General features: G+C 48.8%; 8 protein-coding genes across 8 annotated transcripts; 4 read left to right on the plus strand and 4 right to left on the minus strand.

Moving 5' to 3' along the window:
- Positions 1–105: 105 nt before the first annotated feature.
- On the plus strand, positions 106–1,597 carry N7537_008377 (tRNA dimethylallyltransferase; the record flags this gene model as incomplete). Its single annotated transcript, XM_056899432.1, has 2 exons — positions 106–198; positions 260–1,597. The coding sequence occupies 2 exons, from the start codon at positions 106–108 to the stop codon at positions 1,595–1,597; spliced, it is 1,431 nt and encodes a 476-aa protein (XP_056751508.1).
- A 392-nt stretch (positions 1,598–1,989) lies between these two features.
- On the minus strand, positions 1,990–3,570 carry N7537_008378 (DXO/RAI1 family decapping nuclease; the record flags this gene model as incomplete). The annotated part of the gene is made up of 9 exons (XM_056899433.1): positions 1,990–2,147; positions 2,197–2,496; positions 2,556–2,726; positions 2,779–2,882; positions 2,935–2,942; positions 3,000–3,027; positions 3,091–3,122; positions 3,192–3,434; positions 3,496–3,570. The coding sequence occupies 9 exons, from the start codon at positions 3,568–3,570 to the stop codon at positions 1,990–1,992; spliced, it is 1,119 nt and encodes a 372-aa protein (XP_056751509.1).
- Positions 3,571–3,900: 330 nt separating this feature from the next.
- On the plus strand, positions 3,901–5,285 carry N7537_008379 (protein GET4; the record flags this gene model as incomplete). The annotated part of the gene is made up of 4 exons (XM_056899434.1): positions 3,901–4,040; positions 4,126–4,382; positions 4,504–4,656; positions 4,708–5,285. The coding sequence occupies exons 1-4, from the start codon at positions 3,997–3,999 to the stop codon at positions 5,283–5,285; spliced, it is 1,032 nt and encodes a 343-aa protein (XP_056751510.1). The 5' UTR covers positions 3,901–3,996.
- Positions 5,286–5,385: 100 nt separating this feature from the next.
- Positions 5,386–6,046, minus strand: N7537_008380 (uncharacterized protein; the record flags this gene model as incomplete). The annotated part of the gene is made up of 3 exons (XM_056899435.1): positions 5,386–5,486; positions 5,550–5,618; positions 5,683–6,046. The coding sequence occupies 3 exons, from the start codon at positions 6,044–6,046 to the stop codon at positions 5,386–5,388; spliced, it is 534 nt and encodes a 177-aa protein (XP_056751511.1).
- A 479-nt stretch (positions 6,047–6,525) lies between these two features.
- N7537_008381 (replication factor C subunit 4) lies at positions 6,526–7,838 on the plus strand (the record flags this gene model as incomplete). The annotated part of the gene is made up of 5 exons (XM_056899436.1): positions 6,526–6,642; positions 6,696–6,916; positions 6,973–7,072; positions 7,129–7,551; positions 7,613–7,838. The coding sequence occupies exons 1-5, from the start codon at positions 6,557–6,559 to the stop codon at positions 7,836–7,838; spliced, it is 1,056 nt and encodes a 351-aa protein (XP_056751512.1). The 5' UTR covers positions 6,526–6,556.
- An 871-nt stretch (positions 7,839–8,709) lies between these two features.
- On the minus strand, positions 8,710–10,609 carry N7537_008382 (amidase; the record flags this gene model as incomplete). The annotated part of the gene is made up of 5 exons (XM_056899437.1): positions 8,710–9,618; positions 9,695–9,889; positions 9,946–10,218; positions 10,288–10,309; positions 10,362–10,609. The coding sequence occupies 5 exons, from the start codon at positions 10,607–10,609 to the stop codon at positions 8,710–8,712; spliced, it is 1,647 nt and encodes a 548-aa protein (XP_056751513.1).
- Positions 10,610–11,058: 449 nt separating this feature from the next.
- On the plus strand, positions 11,059–13,412 carry N7537_008383 (CeGAL family transcription factor; the record flags this gene model as incomplete). The annotated part of the gene is made up of 5 exons (XM_056899438.1): positions 11,059–11,175; positions 11,257–11,348; positions 11,397–12,404; positions 12,460–13,057; positions 13,143–13,412. 5 exons carry the CDS (start codon positions 11,059–11,061, stop codon positions 13,410–13,412), a joined length of 2,085 nt encoding a protein of 694 aa, XP_056751514.1.
- A 280-nt stretch (positions 13,413–13,692) lies between these two features.
- Positions 13,693–15,329, minus strand: N7537_008384 (uncharacterized protein; the record flags this gene model as incomplete). Its single annotated transcript, XM_056899439.1, has 3 exons — positions 13,693–14,748; positions 14,801–15,100; positions 15,150–15,329. The coding sequence occupies 3 exons, from the start codon at positions 15,327–15,329 to the stop codon at positions 13,693–13,695; spliced, it is 1,536 nt and encodes a 511-aa protein (XP_056751515.1).
- Between the last annotated feature and the right edge of the window lie 578 nt (positions 15,330–15,907).

The following is a 15,907-nucleotide window of genomic DNA, read 5'->3' on the forward strand; positions in this document are numbered from 1 at the left end:
TCCAACATGAGATGATCTCGGCGGAGGGTCGCGCCATGGATGAGGTAACCCGTGTGATAACCGATAACCTTTTTTTTCCCCCCACGTCGCAATGAGCATCGCGGTATGCTCTCAGCTTTCCGATCTATTTGGCAGGGGCAAAGAATCATGAATCCCCTCATAGCCGTTGTCGGTGCCACAGGCACAGGCAAGTCAAAGGTATTGACTCCAAGTCCCGCCCGCACTTCCTCCGAACACAATGACTGATAGCTGTAGACAGCTTGCAGTGGACTTAGCCTCTCGATTCAATGGTGAAATCATCAATGGCGACGCTATGCAGATGTATCGCGGTTTGCCGATCATAACGAATCAGATCCCGACAGAAGAACGGAACGGCATCCCTCACCACCTCCTCAGTTGCATCGACCTGGATGCGGAAGCATGGCGCATAGGGCTATTCAAGCGAGAAGCCCTGCGAGTCATTGAAGAGATCCGCGCCCGTGGCAAGGTCCCCATCCTTGTTGGTGGCACGCACTATTATACCCAAGCAGTGCTATTCAAAGAACAGCTCGTGGGCGAAGGGGTGGATGACGAAGGCGAGCGGGAACAGCTCACGGAGTTCAGCTCGACCTCGAAGAAATGGCCGATTCTGGATTCATCGCCTGAAGTTCTCTTAGAGAAGCTGCGCGAGGTGGATCCTGTCATGGCTGCGCGATGGCATCCGAAAGATGCACGTAAAATCCGACGGTCATTGGAAATTTATTTCCAGACAGGGCGGAAAGCCTCGGAGATTTATAAAGAGCAGTTCTCTCAAAAAAGAAAAGCGATAGACCAGGAGGAAGGTTTGCTACGGTTCGAGAATACCTTGATATTTTGGGTACATGCCGAAAAGGAGGTCCTCAATGCGCGCCTGGATGCGCGTGTGGATGACATGGTCAAGCAGGGCTTGATGACCGAGGCGGAGAAGATGTCAGACTACTTGCAGGAAAAAGCCTCGCAGGGGATCGAAGTTGACCAAACACGGGGAGTCTGGGTGTCCATTGGATTCAAGGAATTGGCGCCATACTTCAAGGCTATCCGGGACGGAGAAGCAAGTGAGAAAGAGATCGAAGATCTCAAACGGAACTCCTTGGAATTAATTCGAATCGCTACACGACAGTACGGAACATCGCAGGTCAAATGGATCCGCAATAAACTCTGGCAAGCACTCACAGAAGCTGGAGAGACGCGTCGGCTTTATCTCCTGGACAGTTCCAACGTCAGCGACTGGAGCAAGTGCATCACTGAGCCGTCCGAGGAGATTGTGCAATTGATGCAGCAAAGCAAGCCAACTCCGGAACCCAAATCGCTTTCTCAATTGGCCACGACGGAGTTCGGTGCGAAGGAAGCTCAGGCCCAAAAGCGTGTACAGACAGACCCAATCGGGAAATGCTATACTTGTGATGTCTGCCAGAAGACTATGGCGTCGGAGGACCAGTGGCATATTCATCTGAATAGTCATCAGCATAAAAGGGGACTCAAGTCTGCGAGTAGGAGAGCACAGCGAGATGAATATTTCCGAAAGAAGGAATTAGAAGCGCAGGGGATCCAGCCTACTGAAACCGATCCTGGGTCATGAGTTATTTGCATTGGATGGTTCAAAATAGACCAAGGATTATAGAAATACCCAAAATTCTTCTGTTATTTAATCACACACGGACGATCTTCCATGTAAAACTCAAGTGCAGGTAGTCGCTAGGACGCCTCCCCTGGGTCCCTCGGACCGCAATTGGGGGACTATAGAGGGTTGAAATAAGAGGCCGCTGAAAGATTTCATTTATTGCAAGAATAGTCGGTGGTTTACGCGGCCTTGCGATGTCTTTTTGGATGTTCTTTTAAGATATCTTTTTGGGTGCATACGAAGGTAAAAAGCAGAATACTTAATATAAGAGACTTTTCTATGTATAATATTTGATAAACCCAAGCGATAAAAGTACATTAGCACTAGCTAGCATACGCTAGACCTTCCAATCACGAACTTGCAGAAGTGGTCGATCGCCAGGCCTTGAAAGCAGGCGAGAGAATATCGCCATGCCCTTGCTCCTCAACTTGATAGACCTCGATAACCGGAGACTTCTCCTTTTTCCGAATTCTCCACGTCCCCTCCTGGTTGATAGTCTGCTTAAGCCCTAGAAAGTATGTCAGTACTGCTATAAACTCATCACAAAGAACACTCACACTCCAAGAATGCACCAGTGAAATTGATACAGACGTTTCCATCCCAAGAACGCCGGCCCACACTCAATACTTTCCCGGGAATACTGGCTGTGTCCAGCTCCTCCAAGCTATGGCAGATGCCATTTTCATCACGGAATCCCACGATAATCTTAGGTACGCCCAGCAGGAATGACTGTGCCCAAAACTTGAGCAATTTCCGCTCATACTTTATCATATCGCGTTCATTACGGATCTGAGCTGATGTCTTCAGCTCGACCCAGTTAATGGGGCTTTCTTTTCGCGATGGCTTGCTGTCCCAGACTAGGGGGGGGGAAATAGGTTAGCATTGGGTATAGCGAGGCGAACCAAGGTAAACATACTAGCATCAACCTCTCCACCGAGAATCATACGCACGTTACCGATCCCGGTGCGGACAACGGAACAATACTGTGCTGCGTTATTGACGACTTCGTTCTCACGGCCTTCGATCTCGTCGCGGGTTGATTCATCCCACGTCTTCGAAAGTACAGCCAACTTTTCGAATTTGTAGCCTAGAATTGTTCGTTAGTCTAGGCATATATTTGCATGGGTGGTTTTAGATACCCCAATACATCATGAGTTCCTGTGGTGCCATCCCGGGTGGTGATCCTCGCTTGTGTTGGATCTCTTTCTGTTGGTTCTTATACTCGTTGTTTTCTTCGATAAAACTAGAACAAGTCAGCACATTATATAGCGACATAGGTAGCTAAATATACATACATGGTGCCCTATACTATATTTTAGATCACGAAAGTTAAATAGTCTTGCTGAGATTGATATCGTACCTGAAAACAAGTTGCATTCATCTCGAAGCTAGAGATAGCCTGGGGTTAGAGAAATAGCACGATATGTGGGTAATAGATCAGGGCTACGAACCCATTCATATTATCAAATGGAGCTGTTAAAATCTGTATTTAGAAGTAAGAATTTAGTTTGAAATTGGGTGATAGTCCGCACTAGACTTCAATTCAACACACCTTGGTCATCATTCCTCTCCATGTGACGATGTCTACATCACATTTCTTTTCTGTTTCTTTCTCATGAGCAACAAGGGTATCAAGCAAAGCATCCAAGTGCTCATCGGGGACATCATTGAGCTTCTGGAATGTCTCATAGCCCTTGTTCAGGTCTGCAGGGAGAGCCGGCGTGTAGTAGTAGGCCATGGACGTATCGCCCAGCGAAAACCGACGCTGGTCATCATAAGAGAAGCAAGCAATTTCCTAGCACCAGGTGAGCTATTCAGTTTCATTTGCTTGATATAGCGCCAGGTCCTTGGCTTACCCTTGGTCTCCGGATAGAGGTATTTGTGCCGCCGAAGCGGTGCAGGGGCTGGATGTTAAAAGTAGATCGGTTCATGATGAATTTGTGGCACTATTGAAATTGTCGGATAAACAAGAGAGATTGCTTGGTCCTTGATATAGATTGTCGCGACCTAGTTAGGTAGCTTGTATAGTGGTTAGGGAGGTCCGTAATGGCGTGGTATTATTGTAATACCACAGGAAACAGGGGGGTCAATAGGACGAACAGATTCCAAACAGCGGAAATAGCAGGTTTCGAGTCAAAACAATGCTGGTAGTTCCAGCTATAAGACCACCATCAGGTACTTCTTAAGGAGATGTCGGAGATGCCATGTTCTCCAGGGCTCTGGAGTTGCCGCGTCCCCACCAAGTCTCTCAACCAACTCCCCCGCGAACATTCTTGCACTGCGCACTCTGCTTGATAGCGTCCTCGATTCGACTTTTTCTTTAATTTATTTGATCAGCGCTTCCATTTAGTCTGACAATGTCATCCCGGATTGATAAGGTCATCGCCCGCCAGCGAGAAAAGTGAGAATCCCACCTTGCCTGTAACCACCTCGGACCACCTCGGACCTCAAAAGATCCCATTCTGACTGTCTGTTGCTGTCTATAGGATTGCCGATGGCGCCTACTACGAAGCTCACCAGCAACTACGTGTTATTGCTGTCCGGTATATCAAGCAGTCCAACTACGATGCTGCGGCGGAGATCCTAGCTGGTGGCGCGAAGGAGCTATTGAAAGCTGGTTCTCAGCAGGGCGCATCGGCCAGTGGTGGAGACCTGGCCATCATGTTGGTGCTCGAAGTATACAACAAAGCCGAATGGGAGATCTCAGGCGGTAATGATGATGCAGAGGGTCGGGCTCGGAAGAGTGAGTCTATCAAATATCTTTTTTGACTACTGGGGGGTGATTACTGCAACATGGTGCCTCAGGTTACCCCAGTAGCTGCCGCAGACCTAGCATTGCTAACCTATATATTTTTGTTCTGCAGAGCGCCTGATCGAGCTACTGCGCGAATTCCCGTCAGATGAACCTACACGAAAGAGATTCATCCAAGAAATGATTGGATGGAGTGCAAAGTTTGGACCACTTGAACGAGGAGATCCGGATTTACATCATGCCGTTGGCTCAGTATACGCCGAAGGTGAGTGATGCCGGAGCGCAATATTTGATACATTCTAATCTAGTCCCTCAGATAACGAGCCATACGATGCCGAGAAACATCTCACCCTAGGAACCTCCGAATCAGCCGAGACCCTTGCAAAGCTCGAGTACGAGTGGTACACCAGCGACGAGCCGCACACCGCCGCGATCTATGCGTCACGCGCAGTCTTCCCATACCTCCTCACCGGAAATATCCGCAGCGCGAATAAAGCCCTACTTATTTTCACTTCACGGCTTGCAGCAGCCAATCCTCAGCTTGGTGTGCAAGATGTCAGCAGTGCCAGCTCCGACGCCCGGGTGTTCCCTGCCCTTCCTTTGGTGAATTTCATCAGCATGTTGCTGCTGGCCATCCAGCGCGGAAGTGCGGATCTCTTCCGACAGCTCACTGCACACTATGCGACACAAATTCGAGAAGTGGGTATCTGGGACGATGCTTTGGCTCAGATTGGTGAGCAATACTTCGCCATCAAGATTCCCCGGCAAGGAAACCCCTTGATGGACATGATGAGTGGTATGTTGTTTGGAGGTCAGAACAAGACAGGTGGCAGAGGAGCATCCAGAACTGCGAAGAAGGTTGAGGCACCGCCATCGAGCATGGAGCTCGATTAAGAGACCAGATGCGTGGGTCTTTTGAAGCAGGCCTTTGCGGGAAACATATCAAACTGATAGTGTAATGAGATCAAGATGCATGCAGCAAGCGCAGTCCTGTCTAGTTAGAAATCGAGTCCTTCTCAGGCTCAAACATCCAATTGTCGTCATCCAATGATGCTGCCTTTTTGCGTAGGCTCTCGTGAACCATATTTAGAATCTCTGTTTTGGATCAGTATATGATCACAGAAACAACCGTCAGACTCAAATCAAACTGTAACTCACCATCAGGTTCACCGTTCGATTGTCTGGTCCGGTGCCGAACCATCATCTCCACAAGAGCCGCCTCGAACTCTGAGTCAAGTATTAGTAGACTATATTTCATAGCGTAAAACATCATCGTGTCAAGAGAACATACTCTCTTTGTCACGCCCAGTGAGCTCTGAAGAAACGAACCCTCCATCCTCCGGCGCAAGTTCAGCCAGCTCCTCTCCATCCTCTCCAACCAGAGCCTGCGGCAATGTTGGAATTTCAAGCTTGTAGCTGCCATTCTTGTCCCGAACTACGATATCTTTGTTCTCCACAATTTTGAATGGTCGAGTATGTGGCCCCGAGTCCGAGGATGTAGGCTTCAGCCGGTGTGAAGGGCGATTGGAAAGGCCGTTGTGGCTTTGAGGAACTGCGCCATTAGGTGGTCCTGCGGAAGCAGGTCGGCGGCTGAGGTTCCCATGAAATAGGTTGCGACGGACAGAGCTTTGGTTCATGATTCCAGATGGTTGCATGCCTGTACACACCGCGGTTTGTGCTTTCTGTGTTGTGTTTGGCCGGAGGTTCTGAGTATGCGGGGAGCCGTGCGCTCCGCGGAGAAGAAGCGTGGATGTCTTGAGGAGCGGGCTGACTCCAGCTGTGTGTGTCAGGGTGTGTAAATTAGAGGGAACGTAGTCATTTTCCAGCTTCGAGGTATTAAGAATAGTTGTTGGGGTGAAGAGAGGAAGAATGGTGCGGAATGAAGTAGATTAGAAAAGAAACCTGACAATGCCGTCAAACGAAACTGAGCGTGCAGCAGTTAGCATAGTAGGATCAATTAATTACCAAGGGTCTCATAGAGATCATACCCATATGAAAAAATAAAATCATAGAACAGCATCAATAAGCCTCAATGCCTAACATCACTGTGAAGTGCACAGGCCAGCCGATAAGCCGTTATCGCGTTTCCCACGCGTGCTTCTCTCGCGTCTCCCCTTCGCTGCACTTCCAAGGCTCTTCACTTTGCAATCACCAAATTACTCACAATGGTTCAAGCTGAATCTTCAACTGCTTCTCACAATGGTGCCAAGGCAAATACTGCTGGTGCCCCTGCGGACTATGAGCTTCCCTGGTAGGGTTTCGCTGTCACCAGAACATCAGGTAGAGCTAACCTTGGGCTTATAGGGTCGAGAAATATCGCCCAACCTTCCTCGATGATATTGTCGGCAACACTGAAACAGTGGAACGGTTAAAGATTATTGCCAAAGATGGTAATATGCCACACGTTATCATCTCCGGCATGCCGGGTATTGGAAAGACCACTTCAGTACTGTGTCTGGCGCGGCAAATGCTGGGAGATGCATACAAGGAGGCAGTTCTGGAGCTGAATGCCAGTGACGAGAGAGGTTGGTTTAGGCATAATTACTTTCATGGCTTGGTCGATACTAATGCTGTGGTCTAGGTATCGATGTGGTGCGCAATCGAATCAAAGGTTTTGCCCAAAAGAAGGTTACCCTGCCGCAAGGACGCCATAAATTGGTCATCCTCGATGAAGCAGATAGGTTTGTTTTCTCGTCAGAGTTTCATTTTGGCCCATTAGACTCACCTCTCTCTGCAGCATGACCGCCGGTGCTCAACAAGCCTTGCGGCGCACTATGGAAATTTACTCCTCCACCACACGATTTGCCTTTGCCTGTAACCAGTCGAACAAGATCATTGAACCTATTCAATCCCGTTGCGCCATTCTCCGTTATGCCCGGTTGACAGATGCTCAGGTTGTCAAACGGTTGATGCAAATTTGCGAGGCGGAAAAGGTTCAGCACTCCGAGGATGGCATTGCTGCCCTTGTTTTCAGTGCAGAGGGTGACATGCGTCAGGCTATCAACAACCTGCAGAGTACTTGGTCCGGTTTCGGTTTCGTCAGCGGAGACAATGTTTTCCGGGTAGTTGACAGCCCGCACCCGGTCAAAGTCCAGGCCATGATCAAGGCTTGCTGGGAGGGTAAGGTGGATGTGGCACTGGAGGGGCTGAACGAGCTATGGTATGTTGTTAATGTGTTTGCTTCGAGGTGCTGGATGTTTCTAACTATTTTATATCTACAGGACCCTGGGATACTCTTCTCACGATATCATCAGTACCATGTTCCGTGTCACCAAGACCATCCCCACGTTGTCCGAACATTCCAAGCTAGAGTTCATTCGGGAGATTGGATTCACCCATATGCGTATCCTAGATGGTGTGCAGTCACTGCTTCAACTGAGTGGTTGTGTGGCGAAGCTTTGCAAGATTAACATGAAACCCGATCTGTTCGAGCCTCCCAAGGCTTGAGACTCGAGAGTGCTTGTCTTGTTGCATATTCCCACGGCGTTTGTCATTTAAGTGACTCTGGAGGCAGGTATACCATCAAGCTGCATAATGAGTTTATGTCCATGAAAATTTTGTCTAGCTATTCACACAGTGAAAGCCAACTCGAGGAGTTAAGAACTAATCATACATTTCCCTCATTTGATGTCACGTTAGGAAGACCCGTAAGAATTGGGCAGTCTTGGGGCTTTCCTAGAATGAACAATAGCGTACTTCCTCTTTCTCTCTCTCTTTTTCTCTCTCACACACACCACTCAAGTTGAATCGCGTGTCTCGTGAACCCATCAACATCTACCCATCCCATACGCTCTCACGTTATCATCCACGCCAGTAAAGGATGTCAAGTAGACAATGTCGATATAGACTGACCAATTGTAAATAGGAATGGTGCACATTCTACGAGATGGGTGGGCACACCCGGGACGAGTGCCACGTTTGGGCGACCTGTGTCTCAGATACAGGCCGGGCTGTCAATGCATGCTGTGATGTATAGCGACTAAGAAATATACTGAGGTCGTATGCTTAGACAAGAAGAACCCCGCCGCCGATGAGGTATGAAATATTCGATTTCTTCGAATTGGGCAGAACAAGTGTATAACCAGGGATTTTACGATATCAATTTCTTTTTACATGCCCAAATTGACCAGTACATTGCTAGATTATAGAACGTTAATATCATTTCCACTTATCATCTTACATTGACCTTTTGAAGTACCTAAGAATAGGCAAGGAACAAGGAATGACAGGCGCACTACTACTATCTCTAATCAAAGACTGTAGGATATTGAGACTAGAAATCCTTGACGGATGATGAACCAACTCCATCCTAGATAAATCAACTGGATTTGTTGACATGACATCTCCAGAGCTTCTCAATAACTGTGGCAGCCCCCAGTACCTTCTCTTCGTGGAGTTTCTTCCCAATGATCTGCAGATTCACCGGATATCCATCCACCTGTTTCGCATCGTAAAGATCCCAATTCCACTCATCGTGACTGTTTCTCGGAATGTAGGGCTCCGAAGGCAACCCATCCAGCTCAGCTCTCACCCTATCGACTGGGAAAGTCAAAGCCGGATAGTCCAGGAAATTCCAAATCTTAGTATAGCCAACCCAACGGAACTTCCGATGAGGCACAGTTGTATGCGGCAAAGTAGGACCCAACAGAACATCGACAGCCCGACCCGACGGAGACCGCACCGCATTCCATTTATCCAGATATTTCTTCTGCGCGGCAGCTTTTCGCTTGTTCAACTGCCAATACTCATAAACCGAGATAGCCTTGCCGCGGTTAACTAACCCTTCAACGTGAGGAATAAACGGTTCGCCGGCAGCGGCTACATCCCGACGGATATCCTCACCCCCATCGACCGTGTAGAAAAGGTCCATAATCTCAATGCACCCTGCATGGTCAGATGTATCCCAGACCACAACCTCATGGCCCTGTGCTTTAAGCATTTCTGACAGTTCTAGCAGGGCACGCGCAATAGGCGGGTGGACTTTTACCACGCCGTCATCCAGGACCAAGCCGATGACCATAGGTCGGTCTTGGAGTTCTTGGAATGCAGTGTCATTCCAGGGAAGAGGAGCGCATCGCGGATCGAGATCCCAGGGCTGACTGTTCGCTATCAGACGACTCATATAGCAGATAGACGAGAGATCTCGGGCCATCGGACCGATGGCAGATGGGACATGTTCTTGGCCTTCGGTGGAGACGGGTACGCCCTGGTAGGGGAGTCGAGCGCTCTATATTTTGGGATCATAAGTATTCACCAGTGAAAGGGGGAGAAATGTAAGCTAGTTCATGGCGGTTGGTGCTTACGCTTGGTTTGAAGCCATACAAGCCCACTGTAGACTGTGGGATTCTGGTGCTTCCGCCGATATCAGTTCCAAATCCGAATAGTGATCCATGCAATGTCAACAAAGCACCTTCGCCGCCAGTTGAACCCCCAGGCGAAAAGATTGGGTTGCGAGGATTGGTCGTGAGTCCCCAGAGAGGATTCTCGGTTTCGGCCCACTGGAGGTAGAGTCAATCTCCGAATCAGATACTGCCAGTGATAATCTTAGACGAACCATGATGCTCTGTGGAAGGTTTGTCTTCGCGATGACTATGGCACCCATGTTCTTCAAGATCTGCACGAGCACTGCGTCTTCCTGGGCGGGGGCGAAGGATCTGCCCACATATCCCATGGTCGTGTCAACACCTTTGACGTTGAACTGGTCTTTTAGCGTGATTGGGATTCCATGCAGGGGACCTTTGAGCTTCCCAGTCTCTGCAAAGTCGGCGTCTAGCTGCTTTGCCTGTTCTATGGCATCTTCGAATAGAATCTCGGTCAGACTGTTTGTCTATTCACGCCGGATTTTATCAGTGAGTTGGTCGAGGTGGAGATAAAACCGAACATACGAGGCACATACCAATTGATGTGCTACCACAGCACTACCGGTGATATTAGTATATGGGCTGCTCCAACCCTCGATATAAGACATACCGTTGGATATATGCCTTGATCACTTGTTCTGCGTGGAACTCTCCCTTCTCCAGGCACTCAAGTAGAGCGGCGACATGGCCAATATCTGTGATCTTTTGGATCGAAGGATCTGCTAGTCGAGTACGCTCCTCGGGGTTCTGTACTTGCGGCAGACGTTGAGCTACATCGACTAGGTACGGTGCGAGGAGTTGGTCTCTGATGAGCCGTTTCCGGGAGACAATCTCTTCCCAAGTCTGTAAGCTGTCCATTTTCTAAATTGGATCAATTGCAGACCTATTGAAGGTCAAGACTAGCTTAATATAGTCAACTAGTCGGTTAGTCGGCTCTACTCGGACTGCTGTCCGAGAGCCACCCTTATCGAGTGGGGACGTGGCACACTCTCGTCAAATACCACTGTAGGCATATTTGGAGTAATTTTTTTTTAATTGATCTAACCGGGATTTTCCGTATTTTCCATTTTCCCCAATAATTTGGGGTCATTTTGGATATGATATCTTTTTGGATTGAGAAGAGAAGAAGAGAAGAAGAGAAGAAGAGAAGAAGTGAAGAGAAGTGAAGAAGAGGAAGAGGCGGGGGAAGGGGGCCAATTCGATGTGGGTCAAACCTTCTTCGACCTCACTAGATTTTATGTTTCAATCTCTCTGCCTATAGCTCGAAGCTCGACAAAGCTCGAGTACAATATACAGTCCTTTAAGAAATGGAATCAAGGAGATCTCCTACGGGCACCACGCCCACTGCCACCGGCGCTATCCGATCACATAAATCGGCGATCGCCAAGAGAGCGTGCGACCAATGCAAATTCCGCAAGATCAAGGTAAGACATCCCCTCACCCCTTTATGTATCAAAATCGCAATGATCCCAATGACCCCAATGAGCATACTAACTTGCCTCCAGTGTAGCTTGTCACAGCCTTGCAAGGCTTGTGAGTCCATGGGCTTCGAGTGTACATTCCTTCAACCACAGAAGAAGCGCGGACCAACCGGGCAGTGAGTAATCACCCGTGACTGTGAATAATATCACTGACTGGAATAAAGCCGCGTGTCGCAAATTCGACAGCAGCAAACTGTTATAACCCCCCAAGAAGAATCTAAGAATGGCTTCCAATTTCAAACTCCAACCTCATCGGTGGAGTCCGGACAAGCCGGTGCTTTGCCCGGGGCAGCTTGGACCCCCACTCATGGTCCAACCACGATGCCCCTAGAAGGGGCCAGAGGACTGCCACCTTCAGGTATACCACCTCCAATGGCACCCTGGGGTGAGGAAACCCCATCTATAGATTCTCACAGCAACAGCGCCAGCGCCATAAGCTGGAACGATCGAAATGATACCGAGTACTGGCTTCCGGATAATCTGGATTCTCAGGTCCCTGTTTTCGAATATCCAGGAAGTAATGTATATCTCAGGCCATCTCTCCCGTCTATCATTCAACCAGTGCCTGATGCTGGGGCCATGGGAATGCCTCCGCAAGAAGCTCCAAATATGCCGTTCTCACCAACTGTGGGGTCCATGCACTCAGATACCCAGGAGACTGATGCAGTTTGGCCATCCACAATCAACGAAGCAAATATGATCCCCTGGATTGACGTCTACTTTGATCGACTACATCCGACCATACCCGTTCTCAACCGATCATCCCTGTACACTTCGATGATCACACAGGAACATCGCAAGAACTCTCAATTCGGCGCCATGCTCTTGTCTCTATGTGCCTTCTCGCTCACACAACCAATTGAGATCAACGAGCGGCCGACGACCTCATCTCGAGCTCTGCAGGCACGAGCCATGATGAACGAAGCGACCAAAATGCGAAGTTGTTCAGATTTTGGCGAGAACCCAACCATCGAAGCTGTCCTAACCAGCTTTTTCCTCTTTGGCTGTTTGTTTGGAAGTAACCAGCACAACGCAGCGTGGCTCCGGATACGGGAGGCACTAGATCTTGCGGCCACGCTGGGGTTGAATGATCCCGAGTCCTATCAGGATCTGTCCGGGGAAGAGAAAGGCCAGCGACTACGGACGTACCTCGTTCTCTCTATTACTGAAAGGTAAGTAAACGACTAACTATTTATTTAAAACCGACTCGCTGACTATGAACTCCAGAGCCTATGCTTTGCAACGGCGACACCCAATCACCTTCTGGGGGAAGCCGGGATTCACCATGCGGTCAGTGCATGACTTCATCCACAGCGCCACGCATAGCGTCGTCTCCGGCATTATGGTCCACAACGAGAAAGATGCCGAGGGGATGATGGGTCTCGCACGAATGATGGAACTATTCGATGCCATCGACGAAGATGTCATCGACTGCTGGAACCGCCGATGTGATAGCAGCAACGGGTACTGCCAGCGGCTCACCAAAGTTAAGGCACTTTCCATTCACCAAAATCTCAATCGAGTCAACCAGGCCGAACGATATCGCGGTTATGACTGGTTCGAGCGAGCCAAGGGCGGCCGTAGCGAAACAAGCAATGCCACATTTGCTATGGGCCTACGAGAGACCCAAGCAGCGGACGTTTTTATCACCCAGAAATGGCTCCAGAACCGTGTTTGGCTCCTCTCTTCAACCCACGGGCTTCTGAGTGCCCATTCGGAACATCCCGAGCTAACTTTCGGATATGCCGTATCCGTTGCTGAGACCACTCTCCAGCTGTGTCAGTCATTACGGTTGAGCTCCATGGAAGCCCATGGCATCGGTCTGGTATGTAATTTGCTCTCATCTACAACCTGTAGATGTGTGGGTTCGGCTTGTGAACTTGGCTCCTTACTAACAACTCAATATCTAGACCGAAAAACTGTACGATATCGCAATCTGCGCAACAAACATCCTATGCAATACAAGTCCGTCTTACGGGGTTGACATGAACATGCCCGTCAGTTTCACTGAAAGAATACCATCGACCACGAACTCTACGCCCCAAAGTCTCGCAGAAGACTTCCTGTTACTTATGACCAGCTTCCGCGGCGGAAACCATCCCTATCTGGAGAAGTATAGAGCTCATCTACGCTCGCTCCAGATTATGGAACCCAAAGCTCCGGAGTGGCCGCGACGATGACTGAGGCTGTTGCAGAAAGTTCTTTGATTTTTCCCGAGTGATTTTTCCAATTGTATGGAATGAGTCTTCGGGTTGTATGATTTTCTTTTTTAGAACTCATTGACTCATGTTGTACATGGCAACCCCATTTCTCACTGGATTCTACAGTGTACCAATAGAGCGACTTTAACTATACCCAAATTTATATATATATCCATGGTATAATGCGAAGAGCACAGATAATTTACCCTGCAATTATATTACAGCGTTCAATTAGAGAGATATGAATGGTTAGACCGTGTCAACCCTTTGACGCACGAGACCTCAGCTCATATGAAGTCTGATACGACCTCCACTTCCACATAGGGATCTTAGCTGCATACATCTCATCAATCTCGGCAAAAGTTCGGCCACGCGTCTCCGGCATGAAAAAGTAGAAAAACACAATGATGGCAGCCATACAACCAGCGAAGATGAGATAAGTCTTCGCACCAAGGTTCGCCGCATCCGCCGAAGTTAGCTGCGGAACGACGAGAGTGGTGACAACGGCGGTTGTCTGCGCACAGGCAATTGTGTAGGCCATGGTATGGTGGCGGAGTTTGGGAGTTGCCATTTCGGAAGGCATGAGGTTCGACAGTGAGAAGAAGGAAGATGCCCAAAAGAAATTAAATACAAAGGACAAAGCGGCGATGGTCATAGTAGCGTTCTTGTTTCCTCTGTAGAAGGCTAGGCCACCGGCCACGGCATCGATTACGAACAGAATCCCCATCCCGACGAATGCTGTGGGACGTCGACCGGCGCGGTCGATGACGAAGGGTGCGGCAATGGTGCCTGCTAATGTGCAACAAGATGCAATGATTGTCAAAGAGAAGGCATCTGCAATGCCCAGCGCTGTCAGGAAGACAGTTGTATATGTTGTTGAAAGAATGATGCCTGATATTTGATTAAGAGAGAAGAATGAGCCCGCAGTCAGGGTACGTTTGAGGTACTGTCGCTGGAATATGTGCCAGAACTTGGTCTCGGCGTGTAGCTGGCGCTCGCTTTCTTCAGAGAGCCTCATAAGACGGAGTTCATCCTCAACCTCGTCGTTGCTGGACCCACGCAGTTTCCGTAGGCTGTGCCGAGCGTCTTCCATCTTTCCCTTCCCGGTCAGCCATTGTGGGCTTTCTGGAAGGGACATTGTCAAAAATAGGAGAAGCACAGGCAGAGCACACTGTACAGCCAGTGGGATCTGGTACGATAGGTTCCCATGGATCTTTTCCGTTCTGAAGACCACCGCGGTACCTACCACGCCAGCCGTTAGATTCAAAATGTTCATTGAACTGACACATCTTCCGCGTATAGAAGCGGGAACCACCTAAGAGTGAGAATAAGCGAGGTTGAACATCGAACAAGGCGTAAAGGATCACTACCTCGGAGATATACAGAGGGGCAGTTGCATTTATAATACCCAAGGCAACCGAATTGATAGAACGACCCCCCACAAAGGCCCCTAAATTCGGGGCAAAGACCTGCAGTAATCCACCACCCACAGAGACGAAATATGCAATAATCAACGGCCATTTGCGACCAAGGTGGAAATTCATTGGCGACGCAAGTAGCCCTCCAATCACAGATCCCACCAATGGAAGGGAGAAGACCAGATTTTGGTTGCGAGCTGTGAGAACATATTTCCCAGTGACCGGGTTAGGTCCTTGGAATTTCTCAACCTGCGTTGAAATCAGCTTGGGTCTTTTGTTATGATGCAGCAGCACCCACAAAATCCGGTAATGCAGCAACTGGCGATATAATCTTGTCGTCGAATCCAAACAAGAATGAGGCGGCACCAAATACCGTACAGGCGAAGATTAACTGGACATTGATCGCTGATTTTCGATGTGACTCCCTGTCCGAGTAGTCGACATGTTGTGTTTCTGCCGAACCACATTTGAAAGACATGATGCGTATAAGGCCACACCCTCGAAGACACACTTCCATAGAAAATCAATTGGCTCTATATCGATTCATGGTTGGATGTGTTGATGTTTGGGGGATAGGGGAAAGGGGAAGTTCCCCGGATCCCCCGGATTTTCTTTCCAAAAACCTAAGCCCCCGGATTTTTGTTTGGCGAGTTTGTCCGGAACTTCCCATTTCAGTTAATTTCACCTGCAAAGCGAATGAGGTGATATATCTCATGACCTATATATACTCCATTGCCCCATCGGATTATCTCCTGACCATCTTCTCTACTCATTTGCCAGTTTAATTGGATTTATCTGAATTTCGCCGACAATCCTCCTGCAAATGCCGAAACTATTTCCGATTAACCCCCGAATCGGGAAATCCTTGTTGAAGATTAGGTCTTTCCATGATCTGGTCTTTGTTTTCTGGGAATTATAACATCGGGCTATAAATTTGAAGTCTCAGAGTATACCTCTCAGGTAATGCTGCATGTGCTTGGCGGCTGAAGTAGCCAAGTCTGAACTGCAATAGATCTTGGGAGTATATCTCCAGTTGGACCGACGACGACGCGTCGA

This window comes from Penicillium hordei (genome assembly GCF_028827395.1).
Source record: "Penicillium hordei strain IBT 12815 chromosome Unknown utg000004l_segment0_segment0, whole genome shotgun sequence".
Taxonomy (NCBI): Eukaryota; Fungi; Ascomycota; class Eurotiomycetes; order Eurotiales; family Aspergillaceae; genus Penicillium; species Penicillium hordei.